The sequence below is a fragment of the Budorcas taxicolor genome, chromosome 1 (genome assembly GCF_023091745.1).
Source record: "Budorcas taxicolor isolate Tak-1 chromosome 1, Takin1.1, whole genome shotgun sequence".
In the NCBI taxonomy this organism is placed as follows: Eukaryota; Metazoa; Chordata; class Mammalia; order Artiodactyla; family Bovidae; genus Budorcas; species Budorcas taxicolor.
The window spans coordinates 176,277,523-176,300,432 of NC_068910.1; the positions used below are offsets into that span (position 1 = coordinate 176,277,523).

Consider the following 22,910-nt stretch of genomic DNA (forward strand, 5'->3'; position numbering starts at 1 on the left):
CACCTACCTCTCCAGTCTTATATCTCCCCGTTTCCCCTGTCACACCACCATCCACAATTGTCACACCAGCCACAATCATCTAACTGCCTTGGTCTTCCTCAATTTCCATTTTCTCTGCTTGAAACACTCCATTCCCACATCTACTCTAGCTAACTTCTACTTAGGCTTTTAAATTCCAGCATCTATGTGGTCTTCTGAATGAGTCTTGCCTTGACACCTAGATTACGTTAGTCATCCCTTTTATATTGTTGATGGTAGTCTGTTGTATCTTCTTTTTAAAGAAGTTTATTTGCAATTACTTGTTCAATATCTATCTTCTCAATTAGACTATAAGATCTCATGAAGCCAGGAACCATGTCAGTCTTGATAACCATTTTTTTTTTCTGACTTGTCTAGTGCCTGGGACTTGTTATGACCTTCATGCATAGTTGTTGAATGAATGAATGGTTTAGGCTCTGGGTGAGATTTTTATTCTGCTTTCTGATAAAGTACAAATGGGCAAGGGAGAGAGATGGTGGGTTTATTGATGTTATCATGGCAGGACATTGAGGGCATTTATTCTGGCTCAAAGGAGATCCATGTGGTCTCTGGCTTAGTTGATAGCAGCCTCCCCTGCTACTGCTGTCTGTCCTTCAGGGCTCAGCATGCCCCAGCAGAGGGAAGATCATTACCCATGGATCTGAGTGACCACTCAGCATTGGTGGTTACTTTCTAGACCCTACAGAAGTCCAGCCATTCAAACACCTTGCTGATTCTCAGGTCTGTTTTGCTTCCAAACATAGAAAACCTCATTCAAAGTCGCTTAAATAATGAAGAACGATGTTGGGTTAGGTAAGTGGCAAGTTCATTTGCAGAATGGCCTTCAAGGTGGGCTTAATTCAGAGGCTAAGCAGGGTCATCAAAAACATGTCTTTCTGTTCTAGCTACCATGTAATTAGCATCATCCCCTGTCTGGTTTCCCCTCTCCTGGTGGTTGCAGGGTGACTGCCAGCAGGCCCCTGAACTATATGTTTCTTGGTCCAAGCCCAGAGAGAGTGAGACAGTGAATGTGCCTCATCCAACAAACCAGAATTTGTACTGACTTCTGGATGAGCAGCTTAGCTCATGTGACGATCCCTGAGCTGATCCCTGTGACCTTGTGTATGTGTTCTCCTTGGAACAGTAAATCAGCATGGGCATAGGATAGCATAGGCTTGCTGACGCCAGTGATCGCTTGTCCTTGGAACTGGCTCTTCTGAAACTCCATGCTGGATGGGCAGAATGAATTGTTGGGGGACAAACAGAATGTCTTGCCCTACAGTTTATCATACAGTTTTGCATTTTCTTAAACGTTTCTGTAAATAGCTGTAAAGCCTCACTCCTTCCTCCCTGGCCTCCAGCCTCTACTTTCAACCACACAAATGTCTGTCAAATAGCATTGGGTTTGCCCAGCTTGATTTTTCTGCTTCTTGTTCCTGGTGAACTCTCTTTGGCTAATCTGGACCAATCACTTCCCCTTATGCTTTTGGAGACGTCTTTGCTCCATCCTAGATCATTCCAACTGGAAAGGCAATAGCAGATCTTAGAGATTTTTGAAGAGACAAAACAGGTTCATCTTTCTTTTATGGAAGAGATCCTAATGGTAATTTCCTCATCAAGTAAGATGGCAGTGGACTTCAGATTTCAGATATGTGGTAGGACAAAGCTTATCCTCCTTTTTCTTGTTTTTTACTCTCCCTTAAATTTGGGTGACTGCAAGAATGCATTAGACTTGCATAAAGTAAATGGGAGCCTGTGACTTCAACTGACTACAAAGTATTACGATTTTTTAAGCCTGCTGTTGTGTCAGTTTTTCAAATATGGTTTTGACTCAGTGGGCAAGCAAAGACAGGTTACTGTTGAGAGAAGTCCAACTGTGTCAGATACATATGCATACGTGAAGCCAAGCCTGAGAATGTGCTGTGGGGCTCGGGAGACACTCACTTCAGCTCCCTCCCCCCGGATCAGCACCCAGCAGCGCAGTAGTGTGTGCTACTCTGCCGTCTTTGCCCTGGAGATCCCTGACATAAAATAACAATGAAATCTCCTCCTTTCCACTGGAAGAACTTAGTATATACAGGAAGGATGCCTACCTTAAGTCCTTGAATCCACCCCTTTTTTACATCCCAGTTCCGGTCATCTGGATAGCCTTAATTTGTCCTTAAATAGACTTTTCCAGCTCTCCCGAGCTCCCACTCCCTCCATTCTCTCATCTGTACAGCTACTACAATAGTGATATTTTAGAAATATGTGTCTGACCGTGTTATTTTTCTATCGTAAACCATTCAAGTGTTGTTCATAGCTTGGAGGATAAAGTTCACATTGCACGCTATAGCCCCCAAAATGAGCCAACCCCCACTCTGACTGGTCAACTAATGCATGTGTATAATCTAAACACACACCTCCCCCCCCCCCCCGCCCCCCCAACTTAGTTTCCTGGAAGGTACCATGTTTACAGCATTTGGCCTTTGCATTCACACTTTTCTTGGCCACAGTACCCTTCTTTTTCCCAACACATAGACAATGTCTACCTATCTATGGCTTCAGCTTTTGTAACATGTCCCCTTTGAAGTCCTTACTCTGCCTTCTCTGTCATGAGGCAGCATGCTGGACCTTCCCCACCATAGTCTTGTTCAAGTGTGTTATAATCGTTTGTGTCCATCATTAAAGTGCAAGCCCAGGGAGGAACAGGGTCTGCACCTCTCTTGCTTGCTGTCTCCCTTGTATACATGTCAAGTTCTTATCATGATGTCTGATCCATTAATTCAATTAACGGTGTGGTGTTGATGCTCAAGAAGAGGTCAAGCTGGGGAGAGATATGTGTATATATTTCTACATAAAGAGGGAATATAGAGTAGGGGAGAGCTAGCAAGTCAGACAGGAGACTTAAAACTATACAGAATCCCTGTTTTATCATCAACTGGCTTTGCAACTTTGGGCATGTTATCTAACTTTGCTATACTTTAGTTTTTATTATCTGTAAAACTGGGATTTTAATTACAGTTGTCTCTAGGCATGGTTGTATATATTAGAATTAGAGAATATATGTAATGTACTTGGTATAGCCCTTGGGGCATAGTAGTGAGTGAGTGAAGTCGCTCAGTCGTGTCCGACTCTTTGCGACCCCATGGGCTGTAGCCTACCAGGCTCCTCTGTCCATGGGATTTTCCAGGCAATAGTCCTAGAGTGGGTTGTCATTTCCTTCTCCAGGGGATCTTCCCAACCCAGGGATCGAACCCAGGTCTCCCGCATTGTAGACAGACGCGCTTTACCGTCTGAGCCACCAGGGAAGTAGGTGCCTGTTAAATACATGACCTTATACCTCAACCTGCCTGGGACAGCCCCACTTCATACCTGTTGTCCCAGTGTCATTACTAAAAGTGCCCCATTTTACTCTTCAGAGTCCTGTTTTGGACAGTAGATGACATGTTCCCCTACTGAGGGGAAGAGCAGGAAGAAATGAGCAGCACTTGCTTGCTGCCCACCCGGAGGCAGAAGGAGAGAGGGGCCCCATTCCCTTCCACCAGAATTGAGGACAAAACAAAAACAAAGAAGATAAACAATCATATTATGCTTTATTTACTCAGCATCCAGAGGCAAAGGAAAGTGGAAAGAAGGCACATGGACGATCCCTCATGACCAGCTTCGGAAAACATAAGGTAAATGAATTAAGAGTGATAATTTGCATAGTTCAGTTAACCTAAAGAGTCGAGAAGGTAACAGGAGATCATGACCTTGGAATAACTGTAGATTCCTTAAATAGGACCCCAGAAAAGGAAAAGATTGATAGTGAAACTACTTTAAAATTTAAGAACTTCTGTTCATCAGAAATATGAGAGCAAATAGCATACTGGGAAATAATATTTTCACTACACATATCACACAAAGGACTTATATCCTGAATTCATTAAAAAATCTCTATAAATCAATAGAAAGCACTCTAATTTTTTTAAAAAAATGAGCAAAAGACTTAACTGTGCTTCACCATAGAAGATATCCAAGTGACTGATATGGAAAAACCCTGATCAGTCCTGGGAAATGTAAATTAGAATGATGTTAAGATTCTGCATACATCCTCCACAATAACACCCTCACAGTATCTACTCAACCATTCTATGAACCATGAGTGGCTTATCAGCTCTATTGTTAGGTGTGTGTCATGAGACTGAAGCAATGCTATTTATAGGGGCCTTATTTGTAATAGTACAAATAGGAAACAGTTCAAATGTCTATCAATGATAGAGTGAATAAAAATGATGATGTACTTGTGTAAGAAAATATCATCAATGGAAATGACAAAACTACAACTACATGCAATAGTGTGATCTTTGTAAACATGACATTGAGCGAAAGAAGCCAGATCCAGAAGAGTGCATATAGTTTGAGTCCATTTATATGAAACTCAAAAATAGGCAAAAAAAAAAAAAAAAAAATCTATGGGGTTAAAGTCAGGATAGTAGTTACTTCTGGGGAGAAGGTGATGACCAAGTGGGAGAATCTGAAGATTTGGGGGCAGATAATATTCCATTTCCTCATTTGGGTGGTTTCACGTGTGGAAAGTTATCATGCTCTACACTTACAGTTCTTGTACTTTTCTAAGTGTATGTGATATGTCAATAAAAAGGTAAAGCAGTTATTAAGTGATGAATTTTATGTATGAGGTTTCCCAAGGCCATTTCTTGTACTTTGAAGAATGTTGTATCTAGAATTTCCTGCCCATCAATAAGATTATTTATTAAAAGTTTGGACAAAATAGTCATAATAAACTGAAAACAATAAAAATGTTCTCCCATATAGACTGCTTAAGTAAACTATAACTCATTCACACAATTGACAATTATGAGCCATTGAAAGATGATCTCTCTAAAAAGTTCAACATGCAAAACCTTAAAAAAGTAAGATGAAAACTGATTATATGGTATGCTAATGATGATGTGTCAAAACTTTATATAAAGAAAATATATCATCATTTCTCCAAATACCTGTCATTAATCATTATTACTTATTTCTGCTTTTTGCATTTTATATTTTAAAATGAACCTGAGAAATAGATTTATTATTTTTGTAACTCTTCAAATTACTAACTGTATATGGAATTGAAGAATATTTCACTTCTTGATTACAACTAGTTGTTTAAATTAAAATTATTTTCCAAAGTAAAGCTTTTAGGGAGTGCTTCAGCTACTGCAGAATCAGACTTTATTATGTCTTAAGTCATAAGAATGAATGTCCTCAAGACTTTATACATTATTTTTTAAAAAGTTAATAGTATTTTAAACTGAAAGTTTATACAAAGTTTATACAACTTTCCATGCCATCTTATTTAATCACCACAAAAATAATAATCCTTTAAGATAGATGTTTTTTTTCTGCCCTTTAGAAAAAGTACAATAGGAAACTTGAGAGATTAACTGATTTATCAGCATGATGAGAGGCCAGTCTGAAACATGAGCTCATCAGATGCTTGGGTTCCCACTCCAGGTACACTGTGGTCCTCAAGGCATAACCAAGACCTGAGAAGGTTCCAGACTAAATTGGCCCCTTGCTGTCAGTGCAGTAGAGTGCACTTATGCCAATAGTGTAGCTTGCTTTTTTGTTTATTATGAATGAGAAAATCTGGAAGGCAATTTGGTCCCATGGTAATGTGAGGATGGAGTCCCTTTCCTCTTCTAAGACATGTTCCCCAGATGTCCAAGGTACTTGTCTAAAAGTTTTACATTTGTTTGTAGAAGCTGAGATTTGGTGACATGGTTTTCTACAGTTACTAGGGTCCCTCCCCCTTATTTGTGTTGTTGAGATATGTGTTGCAAATATTGGATTTATTTCCAATGTTGTGGGGATGAAACTGCATCATTGCTAAGGTTTTGGGTCTAACAGCTAATGACATCAGGTTAGTCCTACAGTCTGTCAGCCTGAATACCATAGGTAATAATCTTCATTCTGCTCTAGAAATTAAAATGGGTCAAAATCTCAAAAGAACAGTTTGACTTAGATGAGTTTTTGAGTCCATACTGAACAAAAGCAGGAATGGCAGTTATTCATTTGAAAAATTACTGCTTGTCTTTTTTTTTTTTAATGAAATCTGCCTTTTATAAGTAATTCAAAAGGAACAGTGAGCTTTCTATATGAGGACACTTTGTCCCTTATAATCATTTAAATAAATATTACAACTTGACCCTACCCTTCATAGAAACCTTTAATGCGTGACTAATAGTCTAAGATCTATATTTATGTGCCTTAGAAGTCAGTTTTACAGCATGAAACCATCAGTTTTGCCTTGATTATTTTAAGATAATTTTGGCCAAAGACACTCTTGTTATTTGGCTTCCCAAGTGGGTCAGTGGTAAAGAAACTGCCTCCTAAGGCAGGAGCCACAGGAAATGCGGATTTTGTCTCTAGATGGGGAAGATCCACTGGAGTAGGAAATGGCCACCACTCCAGCTTTCTTGCCTGGGAAATCCCATGGACAGAAGAACCTGGCAGGCTACAATCCATAGCGTCTCAAATGAGTCAGACATGGCTTAGTGACTAAACAGCAAATGCTTGTTGCTAAGGCAAGCTGCAATGTTTGGTCAATTATTTGCCTCCAGGTTACTGTCCTTGTGTGTCTGTGTGTCTTTTAAAGTTCATTTCATTTTCTGTATATTGTAGAGGTACCTGATGCAATGAGTTTGTGTTAAGTTTGCTCTGATTTTTCTGGCAGAAAACCACAAAATCACGGTCTAAATCTTATAGTACTGATGATGAGGAGGATGCACAGCAGAATCCTGGCAAGGAAACTGGCCAGCTGTATCGGTAAGAAAACTCCCCATGTTTCTTACTCAGGCTCCCAGGACCTCTCTATCCCCATCAGCTTGGCTAGTTAGTTGTATGTATCTAGAAAATCAGATCACAAGGTAAAGGGCTCAGTGCAGTGGGACATGTGACAGGATATGAGATGATAATATATGTAGGGGACTTTTACAGCCTGGTGTACAGTGGGCTCTTAATAAATGCTGGCTGTAACAGGCAAGAATCCCTTAGAAGAAATGGAGTAGCAAAAAGTCTGAAATGCAGTACTTGGATGCAATCTCAAAAATGACAGAATGATCTCTGTTCATTTCCAAAGCAAACCATTCAGTGTCACAGTAATCCAAGTCTATGCCCTGACCAGTAACGCTGAAGAAGCTGAAGTTGAGCGGTTCTATGAAGACATACAAGACCTTCTAGACAAGACCTACAAGACCTTCAGACACCAAAATAAGAAAAAAGATGTCCTTTTCATTATAGGGGACTGGAATGCAAAAGGAGGAAGTCAAGAAACACCTGGAGTAACAGGCAAATTTGGCCTTGGAGTACAGAATGAAGCAGGGCAAAGGCTAACAGAGCTTTGCCAAGAGAACGCACTCGTCATAGCAAACATCCTCTTCCAACAACACAAGGGAAGACTCGACACGTGGATATCACTAGATGGTCAACACTGAAGTCAGATTGACTATATTATTTGCAGCCAAAGATGGAGAAGCTCTATACAGTCAGCAAAAACAAGACTGGGAGCTGACTGTGGCTCCGATCATGATCTCCTTATTGCCAAATTCAGACTTAAATTGAAGAAAGTACGGACAAACACTAGACCATGCAGGTATGACCTAAATCAAATCCCTAACGATTATACAGTGGAAGTGAGAAACAGATTTAAGGAACTAGATCTGGTAGACTGCCGGGTGAATTATGGACAGAGGTTCGTGGCATTGTACAGGAGAAAGGGAGCAAGACCATCCCCAAGAAAAAGAAATGCAAAAAAGCAAAATGGCTATCTGAGGAGCCCTTACAAATAGCTGTGAAAAGAAGAGATGCAAAAAGCAAAGGAGAAAAGGAAAGATATACCCATTTGAATGCAGAGTTCCAAAAATAGCAAGGAGAGATAAGAAAGCCTTTCTAGTGATCAGCGCAAAGGAATAGAGGAAAATAATAGAATGGGAAAGACTAGAGATCTCTTCAAGAAAATTAGAGATACCAAGGGAACATTTCATGCAAAGATGAGCTCAATAAAGGACAGAAATGGTATGAACCTAACAGAAGAAGATTTAAGAAGAGGTGGCAAGAATGTACAGAGGAACTGTACAAAAAAGATCTTAATGACCCAGATAATTCACGATGGTATGTTCACTCACCTAGAGCCAGACATCCTAGAATGTGAAGTCAAGTGGGCTTTAGGAAGCATCGCTACAAACAAAGCTAGTGGAGGTGATGGAATTCCAGTTGAGCTATTTCAAATCCTGAAAGATGATGCTGTGAAAGTGTTGCACTCAATATGCCAGCAAATTTGGAAAACTCAGCAGTGGCCACAGGACTGGATTTCATTCCAATTCCAAAGAAAGGCAATGCCAAAGAATGCTCAAACTACTGCACAATTGCACTCGTCTCACATACTAGCAGAGTAATGCTCAAAATTCTCCAAACCAGGTTTAAACATTATGTGAACTGTGAACTTCCAGATGTTGAAGCTGAATTTAGCAAAAGCAGAGGAACCAGAGATCAAATACCCACTGGATCATCGAAAAAGCAAGAGTTCCAGAAAACCATCTACTTCTGCTTTATCAATAGGCCAAAGCCTTTGACTGTGTGGATCACAATAAACTGTGGAAAATTCTGAAAGAGATAGGAATACCAGACCACCTGACCTGCCTCTTGAGAAATCTGTATGCAAGTCAGGAAGCAACAGTTAGAACTGGACGTGGAACAACAGACTGGTTCCAAATAGGAAAAGGAATACATCAAGGCTGTATATTGTCATTCTGCTTATTTAACTTCTATGCAGAGTACATCATGAGAAATGCTAGGCTGGATGAAGCACAAGCTGGAATCAAGATTGCCGGGAGAAATATCAATAACCTCAGATATGCAGATGACATCACCCTTCTGGCAGAAAGTGAAGAGGAACTAAAGAGCCTCTTGATGAAAGTGAAAGAGGAGAGTGAAAAAGTTGGCTTAAAGCTCAACATTCAGAAAACATAGATCATGGCATCCGGTCCTATCACTTCATGGCAAATAGAAGGGGAAACAGTGGCAGACTTTACTTTTTGGACTCCAAAATCACTGCAGATGGTGATTGCAGCCATGAAATTAAAAGACACTTACTCCTTGGAAGAAAAGTTATGACTAACCTAGACAACATATTAAAAAGCAGAGATGTTATTTTGCCAACAAAGGTCCATCTAGTCAAAACTATGGTTTTTCCAGTGGTCATGTATGGATGTGAGAGTTGGACTATAAAGAAAGCTGAGCACCGAAGAATTGATGCTTTTGAACTGTGGTGTTGGAGAAGACTCTTGAGAGTCCCTTGGACTGCAAGGAGATCCAACCAGTCCATCCGAAGGGAAATCAGTCCTGAATATTCATCGGAAGGATTGATGTTGAAGCTGAAACTCCCATACTTTGGCCAGCTGATGCAAAGAACTGACTTATTTGAAAAGACCCTGATGCTGGGAAAGATTGAAGGTGGGAGGAGAAGGGGATGACAGAGGATGAGATTGTTGGATGGCATCACCGACTTAATGGGCATAAGTTTGAGTAAACTTCGGCAGTTGGTGATGGACAAGGACGCCTGGTTTGCTGCAGTCCATGGGTCACAAAGAGTTAGGCACGACTGAGCAACTGAAATGATCTGAACTGTGACATCTGTCAGGTAAAAGGTATTTTCAGAGGAGAAGGGCCACATGAACCAGCACAGAGGAGCTTTACAGGAGATTGAAGTAGAAGACAGATGATAAGCACATGAGAAGAGCCAGGAATCTGAAATCAGCCAGACTTCAAACTCTTGTTCCTCCAACTTTTACATGGGGCTATGTAGGCTCCTCATTTGTATCTATTTCATAGGGTCACTTTAAGGATTAAAGGACTTCAACTGTTTAGCCTGATGAGCCCTACCCCAATTAACTAAGTGCTCAAAAATATCAGCTGCTGCTTTATTATTTGTTGTTGAGTCACTAAGTCATGTCTGACTCTTGTGACCCCATGGACTGTAGCCCACTGGGCTCCTCTGTTCATGGGGTGCTCCAGGCAAGAATAATGGGGTAAGCTGCCATTTCCTCCTCCAGGGGGTCTTCCTGACCCTGGGATCAAACCCACGTCTCCTGCATTGGCAGGCGGATTCTTTACCACCGACCACCAGGGAGGCCTGCTATTTAATTACCAGTAGAATTTGGGATGAGTAAAATGATCATAATTTTAGAACCCAAATTGTGATACATGATTTGATATAGGATTTTCTGGAAGTTTATATATACAGTAAGTCTCACAAAGGAATATAAATTATATGCTTCATAAATAGATAGACAGATATACAAACATGTGCACATCCACACACACACCCGTGGCTTTATTGAAAGACTAAAACAAAATTGGAGGCATAGAGGTCCTGTAGGAAAGAATCAGTGTTGAATTCAATTTTGTATTTGAGCCTTACTTCAACAAAATGTCCATATATAAGATAGTAGCTAATTAGTAAGGGCAAAGATGTGTATGGTCCTTATCCTTAGGGTACAGAAAATCCAATATGTATAAATAGTTACACTAAAGGATATATAGAGAATAGAGTCACTTTCCAGGAGACCTCTGCTGTGAATGTTCTCAAATATAAGTTTGATAAAGGCTCAACTCTGAATCATCTTGCAATATAGAGATCAGACCTGCATCTCTTATGTCTCCTATTTTGCCAGGTGGGTTCTTTACTGCTAGTGCCGCCTGGGAAGCCCAATAGCCAGGGAAGCTATCACATAAAGTCATGTTCCATGCTTCACTTAAATCAATTAGAAATTTGCTTGTAATAGCTACCAAGGCCCAAGCAGCTATGATTGTAGCCTTTTGGGACTTCAATAAACTAACTCAATTTTTAGATAAGGATTAAAAAAAGCAAACTGTTTGTAGAAATTCTCTGTAATATGGAGTATCTTGGGGGCTTTACTTGTCATTTCTAGGCATGACTTCCCTCACATTCATTTATGATCATTTGCTTTCACAAAACCAGATTTTTCACCTATGGCTACAGAATTTCCTAATCACATAGTAAAGGAGGAACATGGACTCTTTCTTCCCATTGATTTTTATTCCTGTTTGTATTCATGTCTTCTTTCTCAAATGAGTTATTGACACATTTTGACCTTAATTCTTTTGTTGAATGTTTATAAATATCATTATGATAAGAATTTTTGTCTGATTTGTTTACTATTTTCTCTCCATTAGGTGCTCAGTAAATATTAACACAGTGAATAAGTCTATATCATCACTATCTAATTCCAGAACATTTTCACCACACCAAAAAGAAACTCTGCCATTAGCAGAGATTTCCCATCCCTCTCTCCCCCAGCCCCTGATACCAACTAATCTACTTATTTGGGGCTGCACCCTGTGGCATGTGGGGATCTTAGTTCCGAGACCAGGGATCAACCTTGCGCTTCCTGTGTTGGGAGTGTAGAGTCTTACCACTGGACCACCAGCAAAGTCCCCCGACTAATCTGCTTTTTGTCTCTATAAATTTGCCTTTTCTGGACATTACCTATAAATGGAATTCTACCATATTTGGCCCATTTTTGTCTGATTTCTTTTACTTAGTATAATATTTCCAAGATTCATCCATGTTGTAGAATGCATCAGTACGTCATCATTTTTATTGTTGAATAATATTCCATTGTACGAATATATTGCACTTTATTTGTTCATTAGGAAGGATATTTAGGTTGTTTTTACGTTCTAGCTATTATAGATAATACTGCTATGAACATTCATTTCTAAGTTTTTCTGGAAATATAGGTTTTAATTTCTCTTGGGTATTAGTTAAAAGTGGAATTGCTGAGTCACATGGTAACTGTTTCATTTTTTTTGGACTGCCAAACTATATTGGCAAAGCAATTGAGCCATTTAAAATTCTCCAGTAGTGTGTGAACATTCCAATTTCTCCTTATCCTTGCCAACACACATTATTACCCGCCCTTTTGGTTATAGCCAACCTAGTAGACATGAAGTGGTATCTCATTTTAGTTTGGTTTGCATCTTCTTATTGGCCATTTGTGTATATTTGGTAAGGACTGAAGTTTTTAATGATTATATGTTTTCTGGGAGGAGAAAAGTGCTTCTGTAAAGGGAATGTGGTATTCTGTGGAGAATTTTACTGAGGCAAAGAGCAAGTGGTAGAATTTGTAAAGTTGTGGAGGAAAAGAAATGCTAGGAGTGGTTTATAGGATCTATACTGTATAGATATATAGAAAGAGTAAGTGATGTTTATCTTAAAAAAGTTGAATATATTAATAGAAAAGGCATAAAGGAGAAAATCAAAATCACTATAAATGTACCTCTAGAAGATAATGACTATGGAGAGTTTGGTGTGTTTCTTGTTAGATGTATTATTGTTCAGTCACTAATTCGTGTCTGACTATTTGTGACCCCATGGATTATCATGCACCAGGCTTTCCTGTCCTTCACTATCTCCTGGAGTTTGGTCAAACTCATGTCCATTGAGTTGGTGATGCCATCCAACCATTTCATCCTCTGTTGCCCGCTTCTCCTCCTGCTGTCAATCTTTCCCAGCATCATGGTCTTTTCCAATGAGTCAGCTTTTTGCAGCAGGTGGCCAGAGTATTGGGGCTTCAGCTTCAGCATCAGTCCTTCTGATGCGTATTCAGGGTTCATTTCCTTTAGGATTGACTGGTTTGATCTCCTTGCAGTCCAAGGGACTCTTAGATGTATAATATGCTTTTTAGTCTAGCCAGGTTCTCCTTCTGCCAAAGTAGGGTGATTCCCTGGTAAACTCTGGTATTACTCCACAGTTGGGAAATGGTAGGAATCCAGCCCTTCACAACAGAACTCATAAATCAGGAGAAGAGAGTGTGGATAAAATCTGGCTGAACAGTGAATAAAGCCACGTGAGTAGAGTGTTGTGGTGGAGACAGTACTGAACTAAAAATCACATTTAGGTTCTAATCCTGGCTCCATCAGAGCAGGTAGGGAAGGTAGAGTAACCAAAAGCCCAAACTTCTTCTACCTCTAAAACGTCATGAGTCCTGGGTGTGTTTTACAGGTTGGGCCGGCGAAGGAAAACCATGAAGCTGTGTCGAGAGCTCTCTGATTTGGTTGTGTACACAAACTCTGTGGCAGCCCAGGACATTGTGGATGATGGTAAGACCTGAGTGTTTTCACTTCTGGATAAACACTCCTGACCTTTATTTGTCAATTGTTAATTAAACTTTTGTTAATCGAATCATCAGCACACATTTCTGGAACTGCGTAGAATCCAACTTGAGCCTGAGCTTCAGGAAACTGATTGCTGGGAACAATACTTTGCTCACAGGGAGCGCTCTACTGATCACTTTGTTTGCCTAACTGGCTAGAGGTCAGAGACATTTCCTGCAGGGCAGAGGAGGACTTTATTATTAAAAAGGCAGATGGATCGAGCAAGGTCTTCCCTGTGTTTAAACTATGGACACTTGACCTAGTTTGATGGTCAGATCACAGATGGCCATTCCAAGTGTGAATGACTAGAAGAAAGAGGAAATTAATTGGCAAAAATAACATCCTGAAATGCCCCATATTTTCTCATTGAGAGTTTTGACCTTGATGAAAATAATTTAACCCACAGATTGCAATTTTAACAAAAAGGGCAGAAATTTCTAAAGCATTGGCTCTTTCACAGTTTTTTACCCCATCAATTGCCATATGTGGAACTGAGAAATCCTAGTCACAACTCTTCTTACCCTGACTTCCTGCTGGCTGCACTTTCTCCTTAGCCTCTTCGCTTCTCACTTGTGTTTTGTCTAGTTATTGAGTGCTTATGAAGATACACTATGATCATGTGGGTTTTCAGTATAATTGTAGTTTCACTGGAAGTGAAAATTACATCAGAGTCTCCCATTCTCATGCCTCAGCAGCGCTGAAACAACATTGTGCTGAGTCTCATGTGTTCACAACCTCCAGGATTTTTCCTCAGATCTTTGTTTTTTCTTCCTCTATTCTACAAGTGTATATTTTTTTATCTGAAGATTTTCTTCCCTTTGGTGTTGAATCCTTCTTCAGATGATGACAATTATTAAGAAAAATTGAACTTCATGTGTGATGAGAACCTGTAGACTTCTGAGAAAGTGAACCTTCTTTTTTTCCAGATTCTTTTCCATTACAAGTTATTATAAGATGTTGGATTTAGTCCCTTGTGCCACACAGGAGGGCCTTGTTGTTTATTTTATGTATTTTGTTCTTGGTTTTATTCAGTTTCTTAGTCATGTCTGACTCTGTGACTCCATGGACTGTAGCACACCAGGCTTCCCTGTCCTTCACCATCTCCTGGAACTTGCTCAAATTCATGTCCATCGAGTTGATGATGCCATCCAACCAGCTCGTCCTCTGTCATCCCCTTCTCCTCCTGCCTTCAATGTTTCCCAGCATCAGGGTCTTTTCTAATGAGTCAGCTCTTGCATCAGGTGGCCAAAGTACTGAACCTTCAGCATCAGTCCTTTCGATGAATATTTACGACTGATTTCTTTTAGGATTGACTGGTTTGATCTCCTTGCAGTCTAAGGGACTCTCAAGAGTCTTCTCCAACACCACAGTTCAAAAGCATCAGTTCTTTGGTATTCAGCCTTCTTTATGGTCCAACTCTCACATCCGTACATGACTACTGGAAAAACCATACCTTTGACTATGTGGATCTTTGTTGGCAAAGTAATGTTTCCACTTTTTAATATGCTGTGTAGGTTTGTCATAACTTTTCTTCCAAGATGCTTCCCTAGTGGCTCAGACAGTAAGGAATCTGCCTGCAATGCAGGAGACCTAGGTTTAATCCCTGGGTTGGGAAGATCCCCTGGAGGAGGGCATGGCAACCCACTCCAGTATTCTTGCCTGGAAAATTCCATGGACAGAGGAGACTAGCGGGCTACAGTCTATGACAGTCATAAAGAATCGGACTTGACTGAGTGACTAACACTTTCACTTTCTTCCAAGGAACAAGCGTCTTTTAATTTCATAGTTGCAGTCACCATCTGCAGTGATTTTGGAGCCCAAGAAAGTAAATTCTGTCACTGTTTCCATTAGTAGTTGTATGTATTAATCCCAAACTCCTAATGTATCCCTCCTCTTTCCTCTTTTGTAACCGTAGTTTTGTTTTCTGGGTTTGTGAGTCTATTTCTATTGTGTAAATGGGTTCATTTGTGTCATACTTCAGATCTCACATGCAAATCATATCATGTAGTATTTGTCTGTCTTTGTCTCACTTACTTTACTTAGTATGATAATCTTTAGGTTCATCCATATTGCTGCAAATGGCATTATTTTATTCTTTATTATGGCTGAGTTTTCTGTTGTGTGTGTGTGTATGGATGTATGTATGTATACACACACACACACACACACACACACACACACACACACACACCACATCTTCTTTATCCATTCATCTGTGGATGGACATTTAAGTTGCTCCCATGCCTTAGCTATTGTAAATAGTGCTGCTATGAACATCAAGATGCATGTGTCTTTTTGAATTAGAGTTTTTGTGTTATCTGAATATATGCCTAGTAGTGGGATTGCTGGATCATATGGTAGTTCTCTGTTTAGTTTTTTAAGGAATCTCCACACTTTTTAATATAGTGGCGCTACAATTTGCATTCCCAGCAATAGTGTAGAAGGTTCCATTTTCTCCACACTGTCTCCAGCATTGATTATTTGTAGACTTTTTGATGATGACCATTCTGACCAGTATGAGGTGATACCTGAATGTCATATTTTATAATAACGGCCGGGTAGTGGTGATGTAGTTGCTCAGTCATGTCTGACTCTTTGTGACCCCGTGGACTGTAGCCTGCTAGGCTCTTCTGTCCATGGGATTCTCCAGGCAGGAATACTGGAGTGGGTTGCCATTCCCTTCTCCAGGGAATCTTCCCAACCCAGGAATCAAACCCAAGTCTCCTGCATTGCAGGCGGATTTTTTACTGACTGAGCTACAAGGGAAGCCAATAACTACCTGCAGCTAGAAAATAAACTTGGGGAGTATTTTAATGGAGTTAGAGGTATATTTGGTTCATAGAAATATAATTTCTACTGCATGCCTCAGGAAATCATAATCCCATTAGCTTAATGGAAAATAATATTGAGGATTGTTTAGTTCTTGAACATCACCTATTTTTGTCTTGTGTGTGTGTGTATCTATACCACAAAATAAGTAATAGACAATGAATGCATGGCTTATCCTAATGCAAAACAACTCAGCTCTATTAATATACTAATTGACATGTTCCTAATTAGCAAGGTCATCTTACTGATGATGTGGTGTGCCTAATTTATGTAGAGAGAGAAAAGAGTGTACTAATTTTAGTCCTGTTACATCTGAAGGTGGTTTGTCACAAAGACTATATTTTCTTTTATTATGTTCAAAGTATTCCTCATCAACACCTACAAGTATGATCATTTTTAGTATGCTTGAGATATGTAACCTTGCTAAAAAGTTATGTCAATAAGATATACATGATAAGGAGTCTGTATGCAGGAAATCATCAAATTAAACACTGTAATTCTCTAATTTCTTTGCCTCTCACTTGTATTTATGACTGTTTCAAGTCCCAACTCTAGAATGTAGTTGCTAGTCAATTTGGCCAGTATTTAATATCTAAGACTATACAACCCCGAGGACCACAGGGGCCCTGGGAGACTGTGCACAAATTAATTTGTACAGTCTGGATATAGTTCAGGTCCAGTAAAACAGTAATTCAACTCTGGTTCATGGGCCATGTCCTTCAGTCTGGGTTCAGAGTACACACTGGAATGAAAATGAGACTCTGGGGAAGTTTAGGCTGGTCTCTTCCAACAGGTCCAGATGAGATTGGGTGGTCATTTTAGGGATGAGGTATGGATATTTACTGAAGAAGTAGGAGTGGTGGGGCATTCTAGATGTGTGGCACAAAAAGACAGAACTGGGAGAAAGGGGTAGGATATTAAATATTTGGAGGTTTACTCCATCGTGACCCCCTAACTTGTAGCATCGTTGGCCCTAGATTATCCCTTTCTGATGATGCTCCAAGCAGAAACTTTAATATCGGCTTCCTGTTTTTTTTTTTTTTTTACCTCCCATTTTTTCCCATTATTTATAAACTTGGCTAGGTGGATATTCTTTATAATATTCTTTTGAATTCTTTTTCCATTATTATTCCTTTCTCCCAAACAGGTTTTGACTGGCTTCAAGATTCTATTCAAATCAACTTTAAAACCCAATTTTCCTGTTTTGGAATTACTCTTTTCCCTTTATTTTCTTAAGCCTCAAATGCAGTCACTTAATGTGTTTCACACGTGTGCTTTCTAAATGATGCCTTCCATGATTGTCTCCGTTTTATCAGGAATGAGTTGCATAGATAGTTTTATTTATCCATAGGTGTCTTGCTCTCTGGCAAAGCTATTCTGTTTGAATCAGGCACCTAGAAAATGTTCCCTCTCTACCCTCTTCCTACTAGCCAGATCAACATGAAGTAAGGAGATAAGAGAATGCTCTTGAGAGAATATGGGATTCAAAAATAGACAGTTATCTGAACAAGATGCAAAGCTCTGATTTGAAATGGTAAAAGAGTCCTGGGAGTGGGATTTTATAGATCTTTCTTGCTCGGGAGCTGAGCCTTTTCTGGTTGAATTCGCTCTTTCCCTCTGCCTTTTATTATTGGTGTAATTGGACTCAGGATCTTGCATGAGTGGTGTTTTTTTTGGCTGCAGTTCTCACATTTCTGTCTTCTTTGTTAAAACCCGCGTTAGGAACCACAGGAAATGTGTTATCCTTTAGTGAAACAAGAGCACATCAAGTGGTTCAGCAGAAATCAGAGCAGTTCATGATTTATAACCAAAAGCAGCTCACGAGGATTTATCCCTCCGCCTACCGCATCGATTCCAGTAACTTCAACCCTCTGCCCTACTGGAACGCAGGTTGCCAGCTAGGTGTGTATACCTCTGGGAGGAGCAGTTCTCCGTGGGTCTGAGTCTAGGCTGCTATGTTACCTAATTCTCTTAAACTTTGAACTTGCACAGTGGCACTGAACTACCAGTCTGAAGGGCGAATGATGCAGTTAAATCGAGCCAAATTCAAGACAAACGGCAACTGCGGCTACGTTCTCAAACCCCAGCAGATGTGCAAAGGTGTGTGTTAAATTCATAGTCGTATCTCTGAAAGCAAGAGAGATTTACTGAAGGAGCACTCGGGAAAGCAGAGTGCCTCAGTGTTTTGCAACATGATTTTTAAAAATGAGAAAAATTAAGTATTGGAATGTAAATAAAGAACTCTTTTTAAAAAATAGTTATTTTTAATCGAAGGTTAATTGCAATATTTTGTTGGTTTCCACCCATACATCAACATGGATCAGCCATAGGTATATATATGTCCCCTCCCTCCCACCTCCCACCTCATCCCAGCCCTCTAGGATGTCACAGAGCCCAGGTTTGTGTTCCCTGAGTTATACAGCAAATTCCTGTTGGTTATCCCATTTTACATATGTTAGTGCATATGTTTCCATGATCCTGTTTCTGTTCGTCCCACCCTCTCCTTCCTGCCCCCTCTACCCTGTCCATAAGTCTGTTTTCTATGTCTGCATCTCCACTGCTGCCATACAAATAGGTTCATCAGTACCATCTTTCTAGATTCCATGTATATGTGTTAATATACAGTATATTTGTTTTTCTCTTTCTGACTTACTTTACTCTGTATAACAGGCTCTAGGTTCATCCACCTCATTAGCACTGACTGAAATGTATTCCTTTCTAATGGCTGGAGTAATATTCCACCGTATATATGTACCACATATTCTTTACCCATTCATCTGTCCATGGGCATCTAGGTTGCTTCCATGTCCTGGCTGTTGTAAATAGTACTGCAGTGAACACTGGGATACATGTGTCTTTTTCAGTTATGGTTTTTTCAGTGTTTATGCCCAGTATTGGGTCATATGGTAATTTTATTCCTAGTTTTTTAAAGAATCACCATACTGTCTTCCATAGTGGCTGTATCAACTTGGAATGTAAATAACTCTTGTCACCACTGTTTAATAATTCGGTAGCCTTCCTTGGTAGGCTGGTGTTTGGCCTTCCCCTGTAGCTCAGCTGGTAAGGAATCTGCCAGCAAAGCAGGAGACCCCAGTTCGATTCTTGGGTCAGGAAGATCCCCTGGAGGAGGGCATGGCTACCAACTCCAGTATTCTTGCCTGAAGAATCCCCATGGACAGAGGAGCCTGGCAGGCTGCAGTCCATGGGGTTACAAAGAGTCAGACCTGACTGAGTGACTAAACCACCCATGCAGTATATTTAATTCTTTAAATCCCAGGTTCCTCTGTCCCTGGGTATTCTCCAGGCAAGAATACTGGAGTGGGTTGCCATTCTCTTCTTCAGCATGTGTGAATATGTACGTGTAATTTCCATGCTACCAACCTTAGATTTTAACCTCTATTTGTCTTAGGTACTTTCAACCCTTTCTCAGGTGATCCACTTCCTGCCAACCCCAAAAAACAGCTCATCCTGAAAGTGATCAGTGGACAACAACTCCCCAAACCTCCAGATTCCATGTTTGGAGACCGAGGAGAGGTAAGCCACGTATGACCAAGTGGTTAGTTATGTGATTATCTTATTGTGTTTACATTTCAGCTGAGGGTGCTGCGGAGGTATGCGTGTGTGTGTTTGTAAATGAGCCCTGACCTCAGCTTCTCATATATTAACTGACTTCCTGGCAGAGTACACACAGTTCCTTCTGGAATGCAGTTCATCATCTATTTTGGAGGCATGAGTGCAATACAATTCAATTCACAATCCAAGAAGGACACAGGCAATGGTAAATTGAGATGCAAGGAGCAATTTTGTTATCAATAGAAACATTGAACAAGAGAATGTCTTCCCCTCTCTGCATTTTTCACCTGCTGTGACCCTCATGTCTGCTACACATTGGCCACCTGCTCCCTGGTCACAGACCATTCTTCCCTTGCTGCACTTCTGTTGCATGATTTTACAGTGTCTCCCTCTGTGACCACAGCCTTCGCTCTTTCCAGAGCTGTCATTCCATGATCCCCATTGTACCTGCTCTTGGCCTTCTTGGCCTCTGTTTCCTCTCTGTCAGTCAGCCCCTCCTCTGCTCATGTCCTTCCTCTCAGGAGTTGTCCATCACTTCAGGCTATCTGCCACTCCCACCTATTAAACTATCCTTTCTGGATCTTGAATGTCAATGGGGAAACCACATAGCTCTGAGTGGTCCCACCATCAACTCTGTCTCTAATCTCTGCTGAGTTCTGCAGTGCCGTCCCAGCTCCTCCTGATCAGCTCTCCATCACATTTCCCGCAGCAGATAGTGTCAACCTCTTCTCTCCTCATACGTGTATTCCCATCACTTTCTCACCTTTAGCAGATGGCTCCATGTCCTGCCTCTTGGGAAGTAGAGCTGCAGGTGGGGCCGTGTCTTCCCTGTCATCTGTAATGGCTCTGGCCTCGTCTCAGCCACCATCAGCTCTTGGCATTTCTGCTGCAGTAGGTTCTCAGCTCACTGGTCTCCCCGCTTCCATTCTGTTCTCTCAGCAGCAAGAATAGTTAAGTTGGTAGTATCAGAAAGTTTCTCCTTACTTCTTCTTCTTTCCCTTTTTTTCTTTGTTGTCTGCAGAAGGGAAGACTCACTTCCTATATTTCCCCTAAGCTTTTTGCTTTGAAAAATTTCAGTCCTTAGAAAAACTGCAGGAATAGCAGAATGAACACTGTATCTTCAGCATCTAGATTCACCAATTGACTTACTAAATTTTGTTACTTTCACTCTATCTTCCTTTCATTTGTAAATGAGTATATGGTAAATATACATATACAGTTATGCACTTGAAAGGGAGACATAAAGCAAACATAACAAAGTTTAATTATATGTGTCACACACACACACACACACACTCATACGTATACCTTTGCTTTTCTTTGGAGAATTATTTGAGAGCAAGTTAACATCATGACCCCAACCCCTGAATACATCAGCATTTTTCTCTCTCTTTTTAAAATTTAATATAAATAAATATACTTATTTTTAATATTTATTTTGCTGTTCCGGGTCTTAGTTATAACCTTTGAGATCTTTAGTTGCAGCATGTGGGATCTAGTTCCCTGCCCAAGGATGGAACCTTGAATTGGATGCAAGGAATCTTAGCCAATGGATCTCCAGGGAAGTCCAGGCATTTCTCTCTTAAAGACAAGAAGATTGAGACTTTCCTGGTGGTCGAGTGGCTAAGACTCCATGCTCTCAGTATAGGAGGGGTCCAGGTTCAACCCCTGGTCAGGGAACTGGATCCCACATGCCACAACTAAAGATCCTGCATGCTGCAATGAATACCCAGCACAGCCAAATTAATTCATTAATTAATTTTTAAAAAAGAACAAAGTTATCCTATATAACTGCAATCAGTCATTACACTCATGTCATTAGATATTGGCACAATAATATATTTTTCTGCTATTTTATTTTTTGTTTCTTTTAGACCTTCAGAACAACTTTATCCATCTTTTTAAGATTTTAAAATACAGTTTTGAAAGATTACTTTCCGTTTACAATTATTGCAAAATATTGGCTGTATTTTCTGTGTTGTAAAGTACATCATTGACCCTATCTTACACCCAGGAGTTTGTTGGTACAATAATTTTATCTAAGATAATATGTATTCAGTTCTACTCCATTGTCCCAAAATTGTTCTTTTATTATTTTTCTTTTTAGATTCAGAATCCAAATAAGAATCACACATTGCTTTTAGTTGTCATTTCTCTTTGGTCTTTTAAAATGTGGAACAGTTTTCCAGTTTTGTTGTCATTATATTGATATTTTTAAATGTCCAAGCCAGTTGTGTCCATAATGTCCCTCAGTTTGGATTTACCTGATTGTTCATGATTTAGTTCAGTTCAGTCACTCAGTCGTGTCTGACTCTTGGCGACCCCATGGACTACAGCATACCAAGCTTCCCTGTCCATCACCAACTTCCAGAGATTATTCAAACTCATGTCCATCAGGGTCTTTTCCAACTCATGTCCATCAGGTCTTTCGCATCAGGTGGCCAAAATACTGCAGTTTCAGCTTCAGCATCAGTCCTTCCAGTGAATATTCAGGACTGATTTCCTTTAGTATGGACTGGTTTGACCTCCTTGCAGTCCAAGGGACTCTCAAGAGTCTTCTCCAACACCACAGTGCAACTCTCACACCCATACATGACTATTGGAAAAACCATTGCTTTGACTAGATGGACCTTTGTTGGCAAGTAATGTCTCTGCTTTTTAATATGCTGTCTATGTTGGTCATAGCTTTTCTTCCAAGGAGCAAGTGTCTTTCAATTTCATGGCTGGAGTCACCATCTGCAGTGATTTTGGAGCCCCCCAAAATAAAGTCTGACGCTGTTTCCACTGTTTGCCCATCTATTTGCCATGAACCCTGCTTATTTATGCAGAATACATCATGAGAAATGCTGGGCTGGAAGAAGCACAAGCTCGAATCAAGATTGCCTGGAGAAATATCAATAACCGCAGACAGGCAGATGATACAACCTTTATGGCAGAAAGTGAAGAGGAACTAAAAAGTCTCTTGATGAAAGTGAAAGAGAAGAGTGAAAAATTTGGCCTTAAAGGTCAACATTCAGAAAACTTAGATAATGGCAACTGGTCCCATCACTTCATGGGAAATAGATGGGGAAACAGTGGAAACAGTGTCAGACTTTATTTTTGGGGGCTCCAAAATCACTGCAGATGCTGATTGCAGCCATGAAATTAAGAGACACTTACCCCTTGGAAGGAAAGTTATGACCAACCTAGATAGCATATTCAAAAGCAGAGACATTACTTTGCCAACAAAGGTCCCTCTAGTCAAGGCTATGGCTTTTCCAGTGGTCATGTATGTATGTGAGAGT

The 22,910-nt window shown here is 40.2% G+C and overlaps 1 protein-coding gene across 1 annotated transcript in view; it reads left to right on the forward strand.

The window, feature by feature from the left end:
• PLCH1 (phospholipase C eta 1) overlaps positions 1–22,910 on the forward strand; it is a 291,635-nt gene that overhangs the window by 255,672 nt on the left and 13,053 nt on the right. Inside the window, exons 13-18 of the mRNA XM_052637717.1 lie at positions 3,606–3,677; positions 6,722–6,813; positions 13,073–13,170; positions 17,776–17,955; positions 18,046–18,153; positions 19,463–19,587. Of these exons, the coding sequence (XP_052493677.1) occupies positions 3,606–3,677; positions 6,722–6,813; positions 13,073–13,170; positions 17,776–17,955; positions 18,046–18,153; positions 19,463–19,587 (675 nt within the window). The remainder of the gene's footprint in view (positions 1–3,605; positions 3,678–6,721; positions 6,814–13,072; positions 13,171–17,775; positions 17,956–18,045; positions 18,154–19,462; positions 19,588–22,910) is intronic.